General features: G+C 35.1%; 1 protein-coding gene across 5 annotated transcripts in view; it reads left to right on the top strand.

The window, feature by feature from the left end:
- The window catches only part of LOC136038898 (diacylglycerol lipase-alpha-like), a 127,528-nt gene that overhangs the window by 19,778 nt on the left and 84,119 nt on the right, over positions 1-23,631 (top strand). For all 5 annotated transcript variants that reach the window (XM_065722375.1, XM_065722376.1, XM_065722373.1 and 2 more), the window contains exon 2: positions 14,311-14,420. Coding sequence is in view for 4 of the 5 variants with exons in the window: in XM_065722376.1 (XP_065578448.1) it covers positions 14,311-14,420 (110 nt within the window). In the remaining variant the exon portion in view is untranslated. The remainder of the gene's footprint in view (positions 1-14,310; positions 14,421-23,631) is intronic.

Consider the following 23,631-nt stretch of genomic DNA (forward strand, 5'->3'; position numbering starts at 1 on the left):
CAGTTTTTGGTCCTTTTTTATCCCAATTTCTGGGCCCGTCCCCTAATATTTTTTTCGTATATTAGAATCCTTCTGGCCCAAAAACTTGAGGCTGCAAATTTCAAACTGATCGGAACCAGAAATTTTTGGTCCATTTCAGGGCCCCCTAAAACCCACTCTCCTTGCCACAAAATATGCTTCTTTTGGTAGAGGGAAGGATCCTTGAAAGTTCTGAGCCAAATTTCCGAAATCAAACATACACCCCTTTCCCCATAATAAAACCTATTTGTAAACAACTGAAAATTTGGACAATTTACAATCATCAAACCGTTCGTGGTAACGAGCTGTAAGTAAGGAGCGATGCGGCTCAATAGTAACTGGAACACTAAGAAACAGAGTCTAGATAACAATAGATACATCCGAAGAATCAAATTTCGATGTAAAATTCATCAAATTTAATGTTACTCGTCAAAAGTTACGAACCTGAAAAAATCGCCTAATTTTTGAAAAAAGGGGGAAACACTTCCAAAGGGTTAAGCGCTCTTAATGAAAATGACACCATCAGATTCAACATACCAGAGCACCCTACTGTAGAGGTTTCAAGCTGTTATGTATAAAAATGTGGAATTTTTTTTTCTTTGCCAGAAGAAAGATCACGGATGCCTGTTTATTTGTTTGTTTTTTGTTTTTTTGGTTTGTTTGTTTTCCTCAGGGGCGATCGTATCAAACCAGCAATCGTAGGGAATCTATAGAGGGCTCATTTGATCGGAAATCAAAAGTTCTAGTACCCTTTTTAAGTGACCAAAAATATTGGAGGGCAGCTAGCCCCCCTCCCATACTCAAATTTTCCCAAAGTCACCTGATCAAAATTTTGAGATGCCATTTTTCAAGCACAGTCGAAAAATCTCATAGCTATGTCTTTGAGAATGACTTGACCCCCCACAGTCCCTGAGCGAAAGGCTACAAGCTATAAACTTTCAGGGGAATGTTTTTCAGGGGGTATGTGGGAGGATCTTTTCATGGTGGAACTTTTCGTGGGGGAAGGGAATTTTCCATGGAGGGGGAGCCGGATTTCTTACCATTATTTTAAAAAGGATCAGAAATTAAGTAAAAAACGAGTTTTTCAACTGAAATTAAGGAGCAACATTAAAACTTAAAACGAACAGAAACTATTACGTTTATGAGGGAGTAGGGTCTCCTTCTCCTCAATACCCTACTCTTTTCGCTTAATTTCTTTTATAACTTTTAAAAGAGCTTATTATTCTAATTAAACGGCCTTTGTGATTCAGGAGTCATTCTTAAATAACTGGAACAAAAATCAAACTAAAGCGTAAAGAGCTAGGTACTGAGAAGAGGGTGGCCCCCTCATATACGGAATAATTTCTGTTCGTTATTAAGTTTTACTGTTGCTCCTTACTCTCAGTTGAAAAAACTAGTTTTTTTTTATTTAATTGCTCCAGAAGCTGAGGTATTCTTGTCGTCCCAGAAGCAATAATTACTGAATCTTTTCAAAATTTTAAGCAAAGTTACTTTTACACAAATATGATCTGATATCAAGAGGGTTATGGGACGAAATGATGGGTACCATTAAAATGGGCTATAGGGATTTCAGTTTCCAAACGAATGAGCGCCTTCTGAATTCTCCGTGACCACAATTCCCACGCGAATTGATCCGGAATGAAAAACAAAATACATTAGGCCGGGACGCGTGTGATAAACGGGCCTAAAACAGGGCTACCACTTTCTTATCCCTATCCCCCCCCTCATAGTCGTAGAAAAGTCAGAGGATACTCATGCGATTGGAAAGTGAGAGTTCTAGTCCCATTTTTATAAGTCAAAAGTGATTGGAGACTAACCAGCCCCTGTCCTAAAACTAGTTTTGATAGCTGGTCCTTTTAATACTCTTTAGGACATCTGATCGATATTTTGAAGTGTCAATTTTTTAATTTCTCTGTGGCTGCTCAATTTCACGTGTGGGGAAATTTCCCAGTGGGGAATTGGGGTTAATTTTCCACGGAGGGGGGTTATGCGGGGAGAATTTTCTGGAGGAAACGTGGGTACTCCCATGTAGTCTAGGAAGGGGACGGTTTTGCCCGGAACAAATTGCAAGATAAATGCTTCTTTGACTATCCGACTCAGAAAAATACGCTGATTCCAAATATGCAAAGTTTGCGCATCTAGCTGTATCACAAATATGTTTTTTTTTGGTTGTCTTGAGGATGTAAATTCGTGTTTCCTTATAAAGGTGCACAACAACAAAATTGATGTCTAGAACAGGGTAATTGATCAAGGTGATTATGAAAATCACTTTTATTTGGACGTAAAATTTAAACTTAAATTTTATTAATGTTGAAGTTGATTTTAAGGAGATGAAATTCATGTTTCCATATGAAGGCGTACAGCAACAAAACTGATGTCTACAATGGGGTACTAGTTGGCACTAGTAGAAATGGGGTACTAGTAGGAACAAAAGGGAAAATTTTCAAGACAGTGGAATTCAATTCAGGGAACATTTCGGCCCTATGTCTAAGGGCCATCTTCAGCACAACCAATATATATATATATATATATATATATATATATATATATATATATATATATCGACATTTTAACTGACGAATTCAGACGGTTTGAACTGGATTTATTAGGAGTTTCAGAAACTCATATCCCAGGGGTAGGAAGCATGAAATTAGGTGACATAGAATTTATTTACTCAGGCAGGAAGGATGGGGTACATAGACAGCGAGTGCGGCTCATGATGAATAAGGAAGCTGCTAAGTCTTGTTTAGGCGGGGAAGGTATTAATAATAGAATACTAATTGCTCATTTTATGACTAAAAAGTTTAGGGTATCAGTTATAGTAGTATATGCCCCCATTGAACCAACTGATGGAGATACTAGTGACTCAGATGAATTTTACTTACAGTTACAGGAGCAAATAGACAGGGTACCAGGTAGAAATATGGTGTTTTTGCTAGGAGATTTTAATGCCCAGGTTGGTAGAAATAGGGATAGATGGTATCCTAGCCTAGGTAAATTTGGTGTAGGAAAAGAAGACAGTAATGGCTATTGGCTTTTGTAATTTTGTAGGTATAACAACCTAGTTATAACCAATACGGTGTTTGGTCACAAAATGGTCCATGAGTTGACATGGTATTCACGTGATGGTAAGACAGTAAACCTTATTGATTATGTTATTGTAAACAGAAGACTAGCAGGATCAATACAAGATACTAGGGTGTATAGGAGTGCCGTTATTGATGTTAAAAGTAAAGATCACCATCTTGTAGTGTCTAAGGTTAATTTAAAGCTGAAATTTCGGAAGGGTAACTACCTCCCGGAAAGTTATGATGTTGGTAGACTTCAGGATGAAAATTTGAGAAAAAAATTCCAGGAACAGTTGAGTACTAAACTTGAGGGTTTAAAATTTGACAACGTGGACGATGGATGGAATAATTTCAGAAAAACAATTTGTGAAGTTGCTGATGGTGTCCTAGGGAAGAGTGCTAAGACTGCAACTAGGAATATTAGTGAAAAAGCTTTAGGTTTAATAGAGAGTAGAAGGGGTTTGTATAAGAATTATCTGAGTGATATGTCGTATGAAAACAAAAGGAATGTAAAGAAAGTGGAGAAAGCATTAAAATATGAACTAAGGAGATGTGAAGTGGAGGCGATGGATAAAATTGCTGAGGATCTGGAAGATGTGGCTAGACGGCATAATAGTAAAATATTATGCTGGCATGTTAATAAATTGAAAGGGAGTAGCCAATCCGGACTAGTCCCAGTTAAAGATAGAAATGGGGCCACAATTAGTGATAAGGAAAAAGTTAAAGAAAGATGGGTGGAACATTTTGAGAATGTTCTAAACCGAGATACAGTTGCAGGAAAAGATATAGATGAAAATGAAAATGTTTGTGATACCTTGGATGTGAAGGAAGATTTGTTTAGTGAGGAAGAATTAGCGACAGTACTAGAAGGATTAAAAAATAATAAGTCCCCAGGTGCTTATAGTATGATTAATGAGTTCCTTAAATATGGTGGCTCTGAGGTTAGGAATAAGCTACTGAAGATTATGAACATGATTTTTGAAAAAGGGGAAGTACCCAATGATTTTAGGAAAACCTTAATTAAACCACTGTATAAGAAAGGTGACAAGAGTGAGTGTCGTAATTATCGAGGCATTAGTCTGGTCTCTGTAGGTAGCAAATTACTGAGTAATATGATACTTTTTAGACTGAGACATGCTGTAGACAAAGTTTTAAGAGAAGAACAATGCGGTTTTAGAAAAGGTAGAGGATGTGTCTACCATGTTTTCACTCTTAGGTTAATAATTGAGAAGTCCCTTTCGTTGTCAAACACCTTTGGTCCTTAGTTTCATCGATTATGAGCAAGCTTTCGATTCTGTTGATAGGACAGCGTTAACAAAGGTCTTATCGTTATATGGTATACCAGAAAAATACATTAAAGTGATTTGCGCTATGTACGAGAATAATACTGCTGCGGTTAAGGTAGGAAATGAGGTTAGCTACTGGTTTTGTATTAAATCAGGAGTTAAGCAGGGTTGTGTTCTATCCCCCTTTATATGGATCATTTTGATGGACTTCGTCTTAAGGAGCACAGGAAAGGCAATTGGAGACCATGGAATCAAATGGGGAGGAAGAACGCTCCTGGACTTAGATTATGCTGATGATTTAAGCATATTAAATGAAAGTGTGAGCAAAATGAATGAATTTTTAGAGGTTTTACGAGTTCAGGGTGCTAAAATAGGCTTGAAAATTAATGTTAAGAAGACTAAGTCACTAAGGCCAGGAATAAGTGAAGATGAACAGGTGACATTAGGTAACGAAAAGATTGATCAGGTTGGGAGCTTCAGTTACCTTGGTAGTATTATTAGTAAAGATGGTGGGAGCAGTGAAGATGTTAAAAGTAGAATAGCTAAAGCTCAGGGTGTTTTTTCACAGCTAAAAAAAAGTTTGGAAGAATAGAAAGATAAGTCTACAAACCAAGATTAGAATATTGGAAGCTACAGTGATGACAGTGGTCAAATATGGCTCTGAAGCATGGGCACTCCGAAAAGCAGATGAAAATTTACTAGATGTTTTCCAGAGAAATTGCCTACGGATTGTTCTGGGTACCCGGCTGACTGACCGTAATTCAAACAGTAGGTTGTACGAAAAGTGTGGTTCAATCCCGCTTTCTGGGGCTATAATGAAAGAAAGGTTGAGATGGCTAGGCCACGTTCTACGGATGAAGGATGACAGATTACCGAAGATTGTCCTTTTTGGCCAACCATCTGGGGCTACACGGAAAGCAGGTCGTCCTTGTCTTGGTTGGGAGGATGTCATAAATAAAGATTTAAAGGAAATGGGAACTTCCTGGGAGGGTGTAAAGAGGGAGGCTTTAAATAGATTAGGTTGGAGGAGGAGCGTGCGTAGCTGTGTTGGCCTCAGGTGGCTTGGTGCTGCAGTGAGTTATTATTATTAGTAGTAGTAGTAGTATATATATATATATATATATATATATATATATATATATATATATATATATATATATATATATATAACATATGTTTTTTTAAAAACTTTTTAAAACAGCCCTAGCATTGTTGAGCTTTGTTGAAGTAAGGATGATAGGGCTGTTTCAAAAAGTTTTTAAAAGCATTTTCAGTTTTAATTTTCACTATTCAATGTAAGGTTTTATATAAATATAGTTTTCTGGTGTTGTGCTGAAGACGGTCCTTGCACATAGGGCCGAAATATTCACTGAATTGAATTCCACTGCCTTGAAAATAAAGTTTCCCTATTGTTTCTAAGTTGTGTTCTTTTGATATGGAAAGGTAGTGTGGTCTTCGTCGCTATTTACATCACGGTGATTATAAAAATCACCTTTATTTGAACGTGAAATTAAAACTTTCAATTTTCTTTCTATGTTGAACGATGAATATATAGCAAACCATTATTAAACTTTGAATTGCCGATATGAACTATGTCATTTGCACAGAAGAAATGCTGGAAGAGTCCGGAGAAGTTTTGGGAGAGAAAGGTGTATGCCCTCTATTCTCCATTAATTAGAAAAACTTTCTCCACAGAAAAAGTTATTCAAAGAAAAATAAAGAACTCCATTAAACCAAAAATGGGTTTCTGCGGAAGAGGATTTCCTGTTTGGGTGAATTTTCTCGGGGAAATTTTCAGGGGAAAATTTTTCGCAGGTAAGAATTTTTCTCAGGGAAAAATTTTCCTCAGGGGGGAGATTTTCCGTAGGGGGAATTTTCCGCGGAGGAATTTTCCTGGGGAGTTTCCAGGGGGAATTTTGTGGGAGGGGAGTAACCCCTGGCACAATCTTTACCACAGTTAGCGTTAGAGCGTTGCCTCTGATGTGTCTAACTGGGTGAAAGGGGAAAAAAGCTACACAGACTTGTAAGGATTCAGCGACTCGAAAATGTTCCTTCTTTTATTGATCTAATATTTATCACAAAAAAATAGAGCAGATTTTAAAAGGTGGAGTTATTTGTCCTCTTAGAAATCTTGCTTCTTTGTCCATCTATATGTGTCGCCCTCCATTAGTTCACCTGAAGAATTAATTAAAGTGGTTTATATTCAGATTCATTTATTCAAAAATTCTTATTAATCAAAATCTTCAACTTGCCCAAATGGAAAGACAAGCTCGACTACTGGGCAAGACATATAAACAAAATTTAACAATCCTCATTGATACAGAACAAACAAAAAATGAACCACTATTTCATCAATAAAAAAAACAACAGCATCTTTAATGAGGGTATTTCAGGTGGAGTAAGTGGAGTGAGGCCAAAATAAAATATAAAATAAATTTTTTTTACCAACTTTAGGAATTGACTTTTATAGGGGAGAGATTATCTTTCTCTCCAGAAATAATGGGTCTGGCCTGCAAAAATGCGTCACAAGAATTAAATAAATGAAATAAAAGCATGCATTTTTTTTTTTAAGAATTGCAGGTCAGTAATTTCTTCTTTACAGCCCATGTAGCCTTTGTGTTGCATATTTGTTGCATATCTGCGCAAGGCTGAACCGTTTAGGATGGTATGGGAGACAACTCACCCCCAGTGTTTACAGCTGGGGGGGGTGTAGATAACTTCGAAGACCACACTGCCTTTCCATGACGAAAGTAAAACAGTTCAAAATAGGGATGATACCTTTTTATTGACAGTGAAATATAAAATTATTTAGCTGGATATTTCGAACACATATACAGTGTTCATCATCAGCAGTAAAACTTTTACTGCTTTACTGCTGATGATGAACACTGTATATGTGTTCGAAATATCCAGTTAAATAATTTTATATTTCACTGTCAATAAAAAGGTATCATCCCTATTTTGAACTGTTTTACTTTCGCTGGGGGGGTGGTTGAAATACAAATGTGTGTAAAGTTGTGACGCCGCGAAGCATCGCTGTTTTAGTGGCTATTTTTTGGGAAAAAAGACTGATGGAAATAAATAATGTAAAATCAATCAATGAAGATTTGTCTCGGTTAATAAAAAGGAAGTAATTTTAACAGCAATATCCCCCATAACAGTCAGCAAAAATGGCTAGCACCTTTCCAAAATCTATTAGCCCCTCTCAAACGTTTTGACTAGTGACGCCCCTGCATCAACGTCGTTATTTTGCTGTACGCTTTCGTTTTTTCGATTATGTCTCTATTTTTGTTTGGTAGAACCTCTGGATTCACGTAAGAACTCTTGCGACAAATTTGACAGGAACCCAAAACGTACAGTTCTGTCTTTAGTTTTTCATCTCATTCTAAATTACCTCTCTCTCCCAGTCGTAAAAAAGGTTTATTTCTATATCTTGAAGTGGTTCAACTGACGGGAAAGAACAGTTTTCCCAATCATAAATTTGTAGTCGGACCGCCTCTTGTTTAAGTTCCCTGAGGAACAAATAGTAAGTGATAGGAAATGGAAAAATGCCAACAAATGCAAGGAAGCATAACAAAGATTAACTATTATCGATTTTAAGGTCCTGTCAACCTATTAAAAGGAAATTATCAGAAGTAAAAGATCATGAAAAAAACATAAACAAAAGGAACGAAGCCTATTTGAAACACTGTTATTATATAAATTTTATTGTTATATGTTATTGTTATTGTTATGTTATTGCAATATAAATATAAAATGTTATTGTGAGATCACAAAAAAGCGACTATTTAGTAATGGTCACTTTCCTGGACTTTTTCCAGGATTTGCAGGATTATGCAGATGATTTCAGCATCCTAGATGGGAGTGTGAGCAAAATGAGTGAAGTTTTAGAGGTTTTGCGAGTTCATGGTGCTTAGAATAGGTTTGAAATTAGTGTTAAGAAGACCAAGTCTCTATGGCTAGGCATAAGTGAAGATTAAAAGGTGACTTTTGGTAGCGAAAATATCAATCAGGTGGACAGCTTCACTTGTCTAGGTAGTAATCAAACGGTTCGTGGTAACGAACTGTAGGAAGGAGCGACCCGACTCAATAGTAACCGAAACTCTAAAAAAACAGAATTTTACTACCAATAGTTGCATCAAAAGAATTGTATTTTAATGCTGATTTTAAATATATAAGTTTCATCAAGCTTAGTTTTACCCATCAAAAGTTATGAGCCTGAGAGAATTTGCCTTATTTTAGAAAATAGGGGGAAACACCCCCTAAAAGTCACAGAATCTTAAAGAATCACACCATTAGATTCAGCGCATCAGAGAACCCTACTGTAGAAGTTTCAAGCTCCTATTTACAGAAATGTGGAATTTGTATTTTTTGCCAGAAGACATCACGGATTTTTGTTTGTTTTTATGTTTTTTTTGTTTTTTTCCCAGGGTTGACCGTATCGACCCTATGATCCTAGAATGTCGCAAGAGGGTTCATCCTAACGAAAATTAAAATTTTTAGTGCCCTTTTTAAGTGACCAAAAAACTGGAAGGCATCTAGGCCCCCTGCCACGCACATTTTTTCTCCAAAGTCACCAGATAAAAATTTTGAGATAGCCATTCTGTTCAGCTTAGTCGAAAACCTAATAACTTTGTCTTTGGGGACGACTTCATCCCCCAAAGTCGCCGGGGGAGGGGCTGCAAGTTAGAAACTTTGACCATTGTTTATATACAGTAATGGTTATTATGAAGTGTACAGACGTTTTCAGGGGGACTTCTTTGCGTTTGAGGTGGAGGGGGTTACATGGGAGGATCTTGCCATGGAGGAATTTATCATGAGGGAAGAGAATTTCCATGGAGGGGGCGCAGGATTTTTTATCATTATTTTAAAAAAACAATGGGAAACTAAATAATTTTTTTTTCAACTGGAAGTAATGAGCAGCATTAAAACTTAAAACGAATAGAAAATATAACGTATATAAGGGGGCTCGTCTTCTCCACAATGCATTGCTGTTTACGCTAAAGTATTTTTACTAATTTCAACTATTTATTCTACGGCCTTTGTGATTCAGGGCTCATTCTTAAAGCATTGGGACAAAATTCAAGCTCTAGTGTAAAGAAAGATATATTGATGAGGGGGCGGGCCCCCTCATATACGTAATAAAAATACAAAAATATAGAAGTTCATTACGTAAGTTAATTTGTAAGTTACGGATATTTATTACTAACAAAAACGTTCGTTAAAAATTAAAAATTCTAGTTGCATTTTTAAGTAACCGAAAATTGGAGGGCTACCAGGCCTCCTCCCTCACCCCTTCGTTTTATCAAAATCGTCCCATCAAAACTATGAGAAAGCTGTTTGGCAAAAAAAAATTAACGTGCAAATTTCGTTTTGATTATTCATGTCCGCTGAGCCAAAATCGAAACAAGCATTAATTCAAAAACGTTCAGAAATCAAATAAAAAACAAGTTTCTTAACATCAAGTAAGGAGCGACATCAAGTAAGGAGCGATATATGTAATAAAAACATGAGAATAAAAAGTTCTTTACGTAAGCTAATTTATAAGTACGTATATCTTTTACTAATAAAAAGATTCGTAAAAAATTAAAAGTTCTAGTTGCCTTTTTAATAAACCAAAAATTGGAGGGCAACTAGGCTTCCTCCCCCGCTCTTTTTTTCTCAAAATCATTCGATCAAAATTATGAGAAAGCCATTTAGCCAAAAAACAATAAATATGCAAATTTTGTTTTAATTATTCCTCTGCGGAGAGCCAAAATCAAAACATGCATTGATTCAAAAACGTTCAGAAATTAAATAAAAAAACAAGTTTTTTCAACTGAAAGTACGGAGCGACATTAAAACTTAAAACGAACAGAAATTAATTCTTTTCTGAAAGGGGCTGCTTCCTCATCAACACCCCGCTCTTTACGCTAAAGTTTTTAAAGGAACAGCTTTTACTGTTTTAAAAGGAAGAGTTTATAGAAAGAATCAAACTTTAGCGTAAAGAGCGGGGCGTTGATGAGGAAGCAGCCCCTTTCATATACGAAGTAATTTCTGTTCATTTTAAGTTTGAATGTCGCTCCTTACTTTAAGTTGAAAAAAAACTTGTTTTTTTATTTAATTACATACAGAGGTGAGATGGCTATCAAAGGGGAATTGTCTTAAGCGTTTCATTGCACTTTGGGATTCTATTGTTTCCTTTCTTGCTGATACACGACTTGTAGCAAAACTGCTTGCAAATAAATGTGATGTGTTTTACTTATCAGATATATTTGAAAAATCTAATTCACTTAATAAACAGCTCTAAGAAAACAATTCTTATCTGATATCTAGTAAAAGTGCTATTGCTGCTTTTCCTAAGAAAACTACAGCTGTATAAGAATAATATGAGGCGTTGTGCATTTGAACAGTTTCCTTGTTTGGCCTGTGTTAACAGCGATTGGCAAGATGAAGATCTTGCATTATATGTTGAATATTTGTAAAATATACATGAAGATATGCAAACTCGGGTTTGCGACCTACTTCGGATGGATATACATTTGGGTTTCAATTCCTTTCGAAGTTAATGTTGTCGAAATAGACATATCTTTGTAAGAGCCCCTCAACGAAATACAAAGTGATGAAATAATGCATGCAAAATTCAAAGATCGCCAAGTACAATATATGGAACATAAATGATGCTGCTACAAAGTACCCTTTGCTCTGGGATAAAGCACAGTTCTACGTTATTGCTTTTCCTACATCTTATCTTGTTGAAGCTGGATTTAGTTGTGTTTCTCAAATTTTATCAAAAAATCGCAATAGACTTGACATTGTGAAAAGGGGTGATCTTCGACTATCATTAACATCGATAGAACCAAATACAAATAAGCTCGCCGAGAAGAATTAACCACAGGTATCTCATTGAATAAACATGCCTATTCCTTTTTTTAATCACACACTTAATTTCAACTCCTTTTTTTATCCAGTTTACATAATGTTGGAGTGAATTAAACTACCTGTGTTGCTTGCCCATGGAAGAAACATTTTAATATCGTAGTTATTATCACAATAATAGTAATAATAATAATAATAATAATAATAATAATAATAATAATAATAATAATAATAATAATAATAATAATAATTATTATTATTATTATTATAGTAAAATATTTATTTGAATTAAATTAGTTTTCATTTAAAAATAAAGCTTTATTGTATACTATTTCTTTGATAACTAAAACTAAAGTTTTACTTTGATAACTAAAGTTTTTTATTGTTTTAAAAAGTAGAGTTGCGAGAAAGAATCAAACTTTAGCGCAAGGAGCGGGGTGTCGAGGAGGAAAAGCCCCTTTCATATGCGGAGTAATTTCTGTTCGTTTTAAATTTTAATGTCGCTCCTTACTTTCATTTAAAAAAACTTGTTTTTTTTTATTTAATTTCTGAAAGTTTTTGAATTAATGCTTGTCTGATTTTGGCTCTCCGTACATAAATTACTAAAATGAAATTTGCATATTAATTCTTTTTTTGGCTAAATGGCTTTCTCTTAGTTTTGATCAGACGATTTTGAGAAATAAGGGGTGGGGAAGGAGGTCTAGTTGCCCTCCAATTTTTCCGTTACTCAAAAAGGCAACTAGATCTTTTAATTTTTAACGAACGTTTTTATTAGTAAAAAAAACAACGTAACTTAAGAATTAACTTACGTAACAAACGTACATAACTTACGTAACTTACGTTACGTTTTATCCCAATTCTTTAAGAATGACCCCTGAATCAGAAAGGCCGTAGAATAAATAGTTGAAATTATTTAAAAAAATTTTAGCATAAAGAGCGAAGTATTTATCTTCTCCTAAATACCTCGCTCTTTATGCTAAAGTATTTTTAGAACCCTTCATATGCGTAATAATCTCTGTTCGTTTTAAGTTTTAATGCTTCTCCTTACTTTCAATTGAAAAAACTTTTTCATGTTTATATTTTCATTGTTTTTTTTATAGCAATGCTAGAAAGTCCTGCGCCCTTTTCATTGAATTTCTCTTCCCCCATGAAATACTCCTCCAAGGAAAGATCCTCCCATAAAGCCCCCTCCCCTGAACCCCACACCCAAACCAAAAAAATCCCCCTGATAACGTCGGTACACTTCCCAGTAACCATTACTGTATGTAAACATTGGTCAAAGTTTGTAACTTGCAGCCCCTCCTCCAGGGACTGTGGGGGGTAAGTCATCCCCAGAACATAGTTATTATGGTTTTCGACTATGCGGAACAAAATGGCTATCTCAAAATTTTGATCCGTTGACTTTGGGAAAAAAATGAGCGTGGGAGGGGGGCTAGGTGCCCTCCAATTTTTTTGGTCACTTAAAAAGGGCACTAGAACTTTTCATTTCCGTTAGAATGAGCCCTCTTGCAACACTCTAGGACCACTTGGTCGATACGATGACCCCTGGGAAAAAAAAATTAAATAAACACGCACCCGTGATTTGTCTTCTGGCAAAAAATACGAAATTCCACATTTTTGTAGATTGGACCTTGGAATTTTTTCTATAGGGTTTTCTGATACGCTGAATGCGATGGTGTAATTTTCGTTCCTATGACTTTTAGGGGGTGTTACCCCCTATTTTCCAAAATAAGGCAAATTTTCTCAGGCTCGTAACTTTTGGTGACAAAGACTAAATTTGATAAAATTTATATATTTGAAATCAGCATAAAAATCTGATTCTTTTGATATATCTTTTAGTATCGAAATTCCGTTTTTTAGAGTTTCGTTTACTATTGAGCCGGGTCGCTCCTTACTACAGTTCGTTATCACGAACTGTTTGATTTACCCTGGACCATTACCATTAACAACTCCAAGTGTGAAATTAAGACGGAAAAGAGAAAGCAAGACATATAAAAAGAATCTTGTATAGGAATTCAGGCGAATACCCTTAGTGTAAAACTTCCCCTGACAAGTTCACGCCATGGAAACCAACCTCTCAATGGATAATTCCCCTGTGGAAACAATTCCAGCGAAAAATTCGTTCCCTAGCCCACCCGAAAATGTACGCATACTTCCCAATAACAAATACTATGTGTAAATAATGGGCAAATTTTATAACTTAAAACCTTTCCTCTGGGTCTGTGGGGGTTCATGTTATATCCAAAGGTGTAGTTATTAGGCTTTTCAATTATGATGAACAAATTGCTATCTCAAAATTTCTATCGGACCTTTTTGGGGAAAAGAGTGGGAAGGGGGCCTAGTTGCCCTCCAATGTTTTTGGTCGCTTAATAAGAGCACTAGAACGTTCGATTTCTGCTCGATTGAGTCCTGGGTCGATATGATCGCCTCTGGGGAGAAAAAAACAAGCAAATAAACACGCATCTATGAGATTTCTTCCAGCAAAACTAGAAAATTCCACATTTTTGCAGATAGGAGGCTGAAACCTCTGAAATAAGGTTCTTTGGTACGCTGAATCTGATGATTTGAATTTTATTGAAGCTTCTCAACTCTTAGGGGTGTCTCCCCCCTTTTTCGAAAATCAGGCAAATTTTGTTCAGGCAGATTCATAGCCTTTGATTCCGTTTTTTAGAGTTTCGGTTACTATTGAGCCGCACCGCTCCTTACTTACAGCTCGTTACCGCGAACTATATGATTTATTCTTGTTTTTTCAAAGACACTTTGTATGGAAGGGGTGGCAGTAGACACTTTGAAATATCTCTTGCTTACACAAATGTATACACTTATATAATGTAAAAAAAATCAAATTTTTAAGCGTAAGAATTTGATGGTCCAATAAATGTTACTGATACACTGCTATGCAACGATTTACATGTGGCACCTTTCAAAGTCCTTAGTTTAAAAGACCGTAGATCTCCTCTTCCATTGCCAGTATCCCCTCTGGGGATGATAATTTAATCCCTTCTGGGGATGATAATTTAATTGAAATTATATCTATTGAAAGGCTAACCAGTAATAAATGGCCATTATTTTTGTTTCAGCATCATTGTATGTTCTGCTACATATCCATGGGACCTGGAATATGCTGATATCCGTAATGTTTCCAAAAACTCAACACCTGGCATCAGACTACGGAATTCCAGTGACTTGGGTCTGTCTTTTTGTTGTACTTATTACCAAAACATAAAATAATCTGCCACGAAATAGAAGTTGTAAAAAAAGATAAATAAAAATCTGGTTTTATGCTGCCTCTAGGATGGGCTTTTCATGTCCATGAAGAGGGCTTTTTTTCATTTTACCTTCTTATAAATAATTACATGACATCCAAAATGTCATTTAAAAAATTTAGGATTCTTCCTCTAATAATTTATTTAAATGTCAATCGATAAGCAAGAACAACATTTTACTCCTACAAAAAAAAGAAAAAAAATCTGGCCATCTGTTGTAGAATATTGGATTCTTTGATTATTTTTCCGCCTAAAGAAAAAAAATTTTTAATTAACTGGATCTACTGTCTAATTTGTCATGGCATGGGGGATCTCCAAAAAAAAAATTGACTTTAAAATGGACTTAAAATAGCATCTTAGAAATGAGGCTTTGGTGAGTGTTCTTAGAAAAACTCAATTCAGAGACCAACTGAATTTAAAAACAGGTAAACCACAGTAGGGAAAGCTTTAGGTTATTGTAAATAAAATAAGCTTTCTATAAACTTCCTCAAATACAATAGCCTTAAAACAGGCTTTAAAATAGCATGCTATAAATCAGGTTTTAGTAAGCGTTTCAGTCAAACTCAATTCTGAGATCAACCGAATTTCAAAGCATGTTACCATTGAAAAGCTTTATTTCAGGATATATAGAATAAGCTTTCTTTATAACTTCCCAGTGGTGTCGTTGAGGAGGGAAGGGGGGCAGTTGTACTCCTCCCAATAATTTGGAAAAACCTGTAATTTAATAAGTAGATTTAAAACTGTTTTAAGTAGCTTTAAAATTTTACAGGTTGTTTTGAGTGTCAAATTTGCTCTTTAGTTTGAGCAGATAATTTTTTTTTAATCAATCCATGCTTTTTTTTAACATAAGGAAAATGAGAAAAGTAGGGGTCCATTAAACTTTGTAATATGTTCCACATTAATATTTTTTCAAATATACTGCCTTTGAAACAAGTGAAAATGTAAGCCTAGTTAATGGCAAAATTGAAAAATGTTCCATGCTTCCTGATTTGCCGCATTTACTTAGGTCAATTTTTTCTAAGATACTTAATGTGCTTTTACTTCCTAAAATCTATCAGTTTAAGATTAGATTCTCTTATTTTAAAACTTTCAAAAGTTGAAATGAATACACCCTTTACATCTACAAATAGGACAGAAATGGAATCATTGAAGAACAAGAAGATAGATCTACAGTGAATATAATTTCGTGAATGAAAATGAAATCATTGAAAAAGAAAATAAGACTTGGTGCTTTTTATAATGATATTCGTGCTATAGCCAGATAGGTCAAATTGGTTGTAGTTTGGTCATGGAATTTGGTAGAGCAACTTCCGCTCCAAGTATCTTTTAATTGTTTTTATTTTTATTTTCAGTGTTTAATTGAAACTCCGATGCTATTGTTTGTCATTGAAATGCCTAATAAGCGCTGATAACGATCTATTCCTTACGTTTCGAATCACATAAACCCATAAATGTAGAACTGTCTCCATCTATAGTAACACTGAGTTCTTACTTTTTTGTTTTTCTAAATATTTCTTTTAATCAGTGCAAAAAAGAAAATTGACATAAGTGTTCTAAGAATTATGCCAAGAATTAGTTGCATTCCACACAACACCAGTGCTACTTGTGGAACAACACAACACAACAACAGCGCTATCTGTGCATCAACACCCTGTACGAAATGTCTGCAGAGAATACAATAAAGTGAATTTAAACAAAATATGTATATTTTTCTCATAATGTGAAACTTTGTGTGCACGTATAAGCGGTACCGACCCACTCTCTTTTTCTATTGTTATCAGTTTTATCATGCAGCATTAAGAGACCAAGCTTTGCTTGTGATGGGAATTATAAACATAAAAACGATATTCAATGTACCCCCTCTGGAAATGCATGCTCCCATGCCCTGATTTACACGATACAACTTTTGTGTTTTTTTTGATTCTGTTTTTTAAGAAATATGCAAAGACGAAGGTAATTTTCAAACTCTAGGAGTAATTTTTCCCTTTCAATTGGTTTCCCTTGCAATTTTTAATTTATTTAGGTTTTCTGCCGCAATGATGGCAAGAATTGTTTAGATTTTCTGAATATTCTCGACCAAACAATACCCAACAGATAAGTTGATATTTCAACTTTACTTTTCGAATAATTTCAAATTTGATATGCGGTCACTATTTAAATGTGGGAAATATGTCAAAATATAATGTTGCACAATCTGTGGTAATACTTTAATTTATCATATATCTTTGCTTAGATAGTGCTATTGTTCTTCCTATGATTTTTCTTTTGGCTCTATATGGCCTGCTGATATCAATGTTATTTATTAATATAAATCGGCAAACCCACAACAAATCAATTTAGTACAATATCATAAATAATATTTCAATATTTCACATATACTAAAAGTTGAGCAGAACAACTTAAATTTTACAGAGTGAAATTCCACTCAAAATTACAAGCAAATGAACAGCGCAATACCCTGGATATTAGGCTAGAGCTTGTTTCAATTATGAGGTTGAGCATCCTGTGCTGGGCGTATGGATTAAGGCAAGTGGAGGAGGGGTATGTACTGCAGCATTAGTGGTGAATCTGCCTGAATAAAGCTGAGTGTATATGACGTACCCGAGAACTTTGCCCACCCGTTGCCCACCCGAGAACTTTTTTTATGCTATACTACTGATGTCTGCAGCAGTCATTGCTAACAATTTTAGTAAAAGCCAAGCACCAGCACTTATATTTGTGATTGTTTAATGTGCTTTTATTGTTTATAATGTATTGTGTAATGTTTTTAAATTCACCAAGTAGCGTGTTTGTTAAATAGTTACCTTTTTTCACTACTGCTTGAATAGCACCTATTTCAATTGCACCACCTCTTGCCCGCCCAATAGAAATAATCTAGTTACACCCCTGTACCTTACAAAATATTGTGGCCCTAAAATAGACTTTGAAATAGCATCTTAGAAGTGAAGTTTCTACTATCGTTTGGTCAAACTTAATTCTGAGACCAACTGAATTTTAAAACAAAAGCTTTATTTCAAGATTAAACGAAAAAAGTAAGTTTTTTCGACCGAAAGTAAGGCTTAACACTAAAACTCAAAACAAACATAAATTTTCACGTATATGAGGTGTTTTCCCCTCTTCAATACCTGGCTCTTTACACTAAAGATTTTCCGAGAACTTTTAAAAAAGCTTATTATTCTAAGTAAACAGCCCCTGTGTTTCAGGAGTCGTTCTGAATAAATTGCCGTCCTAGCCAAGTAATTACCGCTCCAGACTTGAAATGCTGATGTCAGGGGGTTGGAGTACTAGCGAGGCTGGTTATTTGATATGGAACGGGGGTCAATGGTGTGACTATGTAAGCTCAGCCAGAGTTGGTCCATTTTTAAATGGGTACCAGAAGAAATTTGGGGAAAAAACGGGAAGCCTCGAATGACTTGTCCCCAACCAGACATTTCACTCCCAGCGAAAGGCATTGAATCAGGAGATGGTACTTGCACAATGCAGACCATGGTCAGCATCTGAAAAAGTTTTTTCAAATTTCATTAAAGAATTATGACAAAAAGTCAAACTTTAGCGTAAAGACCGAGGCTTTGAAGAGGGGGCAAACCTTTTCATACATGTAATAATTTGTGTTCGTTTTGAGGGTACTTGTTAATTAAATGAAAGACACCTAAGCAGTTAAGTTAGGTTAATCCTAATGAAATATAACATCCATAGTATAACCTTAAGTTGGTACAATAATATAATACAGGATATATATTTGCAAATTAAGAGGGTAGGAGTAAATTATTTGGACAGCATCCCTAATCTAACCTTCAATTTCCCTTCAATCGGAAAATTATCCCCATGGAAACCCACCCGAAGGAACCCCCCCCCGTAAAATATGTGTATACTTTCCAGTAACAAATACTACACGTAAACAATGGGCAAATTTTATTACTTAAAGACCTATCACCAAGGGTGGGGGGAGTAGAGTCATGTTATCTCCAAAGGCATAGTTTTGGAACTTTTCAACCATACTGAAAAAATAGATATCTCAAAATTTTTATCGGACGACTTTGAGGAGGAAAGGGTTCATGAGGGGGGCTACTTGCCATCCAAACTTTTTGGTCACTTACAAAGCGCGCTAGAACTTCTAGTTTGTGAAAACGAGTTCTTTCCCGATGTTCTAGAAACATTTGTTTGATATCATCACCCTTGGGGAAAAACAAACAAACAAAAAACAATAACACGCATCCATGATCTTTCTTCTGGCAAAGAAAAAAAAACCCACATTTTGCAGATTGGAGCTTGAAACCTCTTCAGTATAATTCTCTGATACACTGGATCTGACGGTGCGATTTTCATTTAGATTATTTGATTTTTAGGGAGGGTTCCCTCCCTTTTTCAAAATTCAGGCAAATTTCTCAGGCTCTTAGCGTTTTATGGGCAACTCAAAGCCTAATAAATGTTATATATTTGCAATAAGCATAATAAGTCGATTCTTTTGATATATTTATTGGTATCAAAATACTAAATTTCAGAGTTTCTTTTACTATTGAGCCGTGTCACTCCTTGCTTACAGTTCGTTACGACGAACCGTATGATAAATAAAAGAAGCTTTCTTTAAGCTTCATTAAATATTGTGTTCCTAAAACTTTACAACCTGAGGGTATTTTCTTCTACCCCTTCCCATTCTAAACGGCACCCACGATACTGTCTCAATATTCCGACAAAGCAAACATGCTTTATTGCTGACGGAAATATACGAACTTGGCTCTGTACTATAACGTAAAATTTAAACATTTTATTCTCCCTGCGTAACGAATTTTCTTATCCATAACGAAATAAATTATGCCGCATCGTAGGTGACTATAGCAAAAACTTTTACATTTTTTTAGGAGTGGTTTTCGATAATTAAAAGCTACAGATTTGCTACATTAAAATTGTTCGGTCCTGTAAATTTACGGCCTTTTTTATTTGTAGAAAAGCAAAACAAGGACAAGTGACACCCCCTCCCTCAATATATATTCTGATTACAAAATACTTTTCAGAGCGAATTTGTGAGTGAAATCGTGGCAGCATTAAACCATTTATTTGTTGTAACAATAATATGCTTTTATTTGGATTGCCATACCGTCATTTGTTTTTCTGTTTTTGTTTCTCCAATTTTCAAACGGTTCGTGGTAACGAACTGTAGTAAGGAGCGACCCGGCTCAATAGTAACCAAAACTCTAAAAAATTGAATTTTGTTATCAATAGCTACATCAAAAGAATCGCATTTTAATGCTGATTTTAAATATATAAATTTCATCAAGTTTAGTCTTACCCATCAAAAGTTACGAACCTGAGAAAATTTGCCTTATTTAAGAAAATAGGGGGAAACACCCCCTAAAAGTCATAGAATCTTAACGAAAATCACACCATCAGATTCAGCGTATCAGAGAACCCTACTGTAGAAGTTTCAAGCTCCTATCTCTTGCAAAGATGTTCTATGTCTACATAACTATAATAATAATAAAAAAAAAAAATTAAAGTAAACTGAAGACAAATCGCTGCAATAATTTTGCAGGGCCAAATAAAGCAGTGCAAAATATAATGCGAAATAATGCAATACAAAAATATATAAAGCATTATTTCTGCCACCAAATTTGCTCCAAATGATTTATTCAAATTTAAATACGGTGATCTATATTCAGATGATTTTGTTACCTTGGAATAATTATGCAGTGTCAAATAATGCAGCGCAAAATAATGCGAAATAACACACCAAATATCAAATAAACTATTGTTTTGCCATCAGTAAGCATCATTTGTAAGCTAAAAAGAATCTTTTACCTGTTTTTATGAGGTGCCCCTTTGCTTATTTTCAATAAATACAACATCCTATTGTCTGGGCGTAGCAAATTTTTGATTTTTTCTTAGTTTGACATTATCAGTTACGATTTGAGCCTACCGTCAACTACTACCCTCGTCAAAATTGCTTGCCTTATTATTGAAATTAAAAAAAAACTAGTTTTTTTTTAACTGAAAGTAAGGAGCGACATTAAAACTTAAAACGAACAGAAATTACTTCGCATATGAAATGGGTTGTCATCTCCGCAATCTCTCGCTCTTTACGCTAAAGTTTTTAATTGTTTTAAAAAGTAGAATTGTGGCAAAGAGTCAAACTTTAGCGTGAAGAGAGAGGGATTGCAGAGGTGACAACCCATTTCATAAACGGAGTAATTTCTGTTCGTTTTAAGTTTTAATGTCGCTCCTTACTTTCAGTTAAAAAAGACTAGTTTTTTATTTAATTTCTGGACGTTTTTAGATTAATGCATGTTTGATTTTGGCTCTACGCACACAAGTTATTAATTATAAATTAAGTGCGAGGTATTTATCTCCTCCTAAATACCTCGCTCTTTATGCTAAAGTATTTCTAGAATCCCTCATATGTGTAATAATCTCTGTTCGTTTTAAGTTTTAATGCTACTCCTTACTTTCAATTGAAAAAAACTTTTCATGTTTATATTTTCATTGTTTTTTTTTCATAGTAATGCTAGAAAATCCCGCGCCCTTTTCATTGAATTTCTCTTCCCCCATGGCATATTACTCCAAGGAGAAGGGCTAGGTGCCCTCCAATTTTTTCGGTCACTTAAAAAGGGCACTAGAACTTTTCATTTCCGTTAGAATGAGCCCTTTTGCGTTATTCTAGGACCACTTGTTCGATACGATTACCCCTGGAAAAAAAACAACAAATAAACACGCACCCGTGATTTGTCTTCTGGCAAAAAATACGAAATTCCACATTTTTGTAGATAGGAGCTTGAAATTTTTGCTGTAGGGTTCTCTGATATGCTGAATGCGATGGTGTGATTTTTGTTAAGATGCTATGACTTTTAAGGGGAGTTTCCCCCTATTTTCCAAAATAAGGCAAATTTTCTCAGGCTCGCAACTTTTGATGACAAAGACTAAATTTGATGAAACTTGTATATTTAAAATCAGCATAAGAATTCGATTCTTTTGATGTATCTTTTAGCATCAAAATTCTGTGTTTTAGAGTTTCGTTTACTTTTGACCGGCTCGCTCCTTACTACAGTTCGTTACCACGAACTGTTTGATACTCTTTGTAACTGATAGATCTGTGCTGTTAGATGTTATTTTGTCTTACAGTTTATGTCAGTCAATATTAATTCCATCTAATGGTGGGTTAACTTTCTTGTTGTTGTTGTTGTTGTTTTTTTTTACTTTTTTCTACAGTGACAATTACTAAACTCTTTTTAATTTGTCTTTTGATTTCAAGAGTGTCTAACACTCTTTCCGTTCATCATTTTTTTTCCGATTATATTACAAAATGGATATTCTGTATTGCCCATGTGCCTAATATGGGCAATATATACCATATGCCTAAGGTTGCCTAATGGTTATGCTTAAATTACAGACTGAGATACGCTTATTTATAATTGTATTATTATATTAATTATACTAATTATATTATTGAAGTAACAAAGCGCACTACTCCCCACATTTTAGTATTAAAATTTTATTCTAAGCTTTTTTAAAATTTATTTTCTTAATTTCCTGTAAAGTAGCCTACTTTTGGAAAATAGCTGAACCGGTGGTTTTGAGATCTCCACTGACTTTTGACCAGCATTCCTGGATATTTGCAACATCCACACAGCTAAGCCCAGTGACTTCAAGGTCAATCTGACGTTTCAAGAGTTCAGCGTCAAGAAAATTTTTAATGTTGTCCCAACCCCTTCTTCAAGCCACAAGGTCAGCAGATTCAACCCCTCTTTGCTTTATTTCGTCAATGAAGGCCTAAGAAAACGCCTAGAAAAAGAATTGGCATTAGAGGAATTAAGAAATAAGAGGAGTAATGTGACTCTTTGCGGTACTGGGAGAAAATTATAAGCTTAGTCAATGTCAGGCTTAATCTATAAACAGTGAAAGAGTGGGTTGGTCAGAGGGAAGTTTTGCATCAGAATTATCTTACAGATCATTACTCCTTATCATTACACGTATGCCATTGGACTGTAACGGTGTTGTCAATTAGCCAAAATTAGAGAACAGTTTAAGATAAAGTTGTAGCTGAAGTGTTTGACTGTAAATAATATAAATAATATAATATAATAATCTAATGTAATGTAAATAATAATAGTCATGAAATTCGTCGTTTTAGATTCAGTCGTAATTTTCAAAACAGTATTTTCTTGTTGAAAAACTCTTGGTAAAAAAAAACACGATTCCCTGATTTTCTCCGAAAGACGATTCCACACCTTCACGCCAAACTTTCAAACGGAGCGAAACTTTTAAGGAGCGACCCGGCTCAATAGTAACCAAAACTCTAAAAAATTGAATTTCGATATCAATAGCTACAGCAAAAGAATCGCATTTTAATGCTGATTTTAAATATATAAGTTTCATCAAGTTTAGTCTTACCCATCAAAAGTTACGAGCCTGAGAAAATTTGCCTTATTTAGAAAAATAGGGGCAAACACCCCCTAAAAGTCGTAGGATCTTAACGTAAATGACACCATCAGATTCAGCGTATCAGAGAACCATACTGTAGAAGTTTCAAGCTCCTATCTACAAAAATGTGGAATTTTGTATTTTTTGCCAGAAGACAAATCACGGGTGCGTGTTTATTTGTTTGTTTGTTTGTTTTTTTGTTTTTTTTTCCCCAGGGGTCATCGTATAGACCAAGTGGTCCTAGAATGTCGCAAGATGGCTCATTCTAACCGAAATGAAAAGTTCTAGTGCTCTTTTTAAGTGACCAAAAAAATTGGAGGGCATCTAGGCCCCCTCCCACGCTCATTTTTTCCCCAAAGTCAACGGATCAAAATTTTGAGATAGCCATTATGTTCAGCATAGTCGAAAACCATAATAACTATGTCTTTGGGGATGATTTACTCCCCCGCAATCCCTGGGGGAGGGGCTGCAAGTTACAAACTTTGACCATTGTATTTTTTGCCAGTAGACAAATCACGGGTGCGTGTTTATTTGTTTGTTTGTTTGTTTTTGTTTTTTTTTTTTTCTTTTTCCCAGGGGTCATCGTATCAACCAAGTGGTCCTAGAATGTCGCAAGAGGGCTCATTCTAACGGAAATGAAAAGTTCTAGTGCCCTTTTTGAGTGACCAAAAAAATTGGAGGGCATCTAGGCCCCCTCCCACGCTCATTTTTTATACCAAAGTC

Source organism: Artemia franciscana, chromosome 18, assembly GCF_032884065.1.
Source record: "Artemia franciscana chromosome 18, ASM3288406v1, whole genome shotgun sequence".
Classification (NCBI taxonomy): domain Eukaryota; kingdom Metazoa; phylum Arthropoda; class Branchiopoda; order Anostraca; family Artemiidae; genus Artemia; species Artemia franciscana.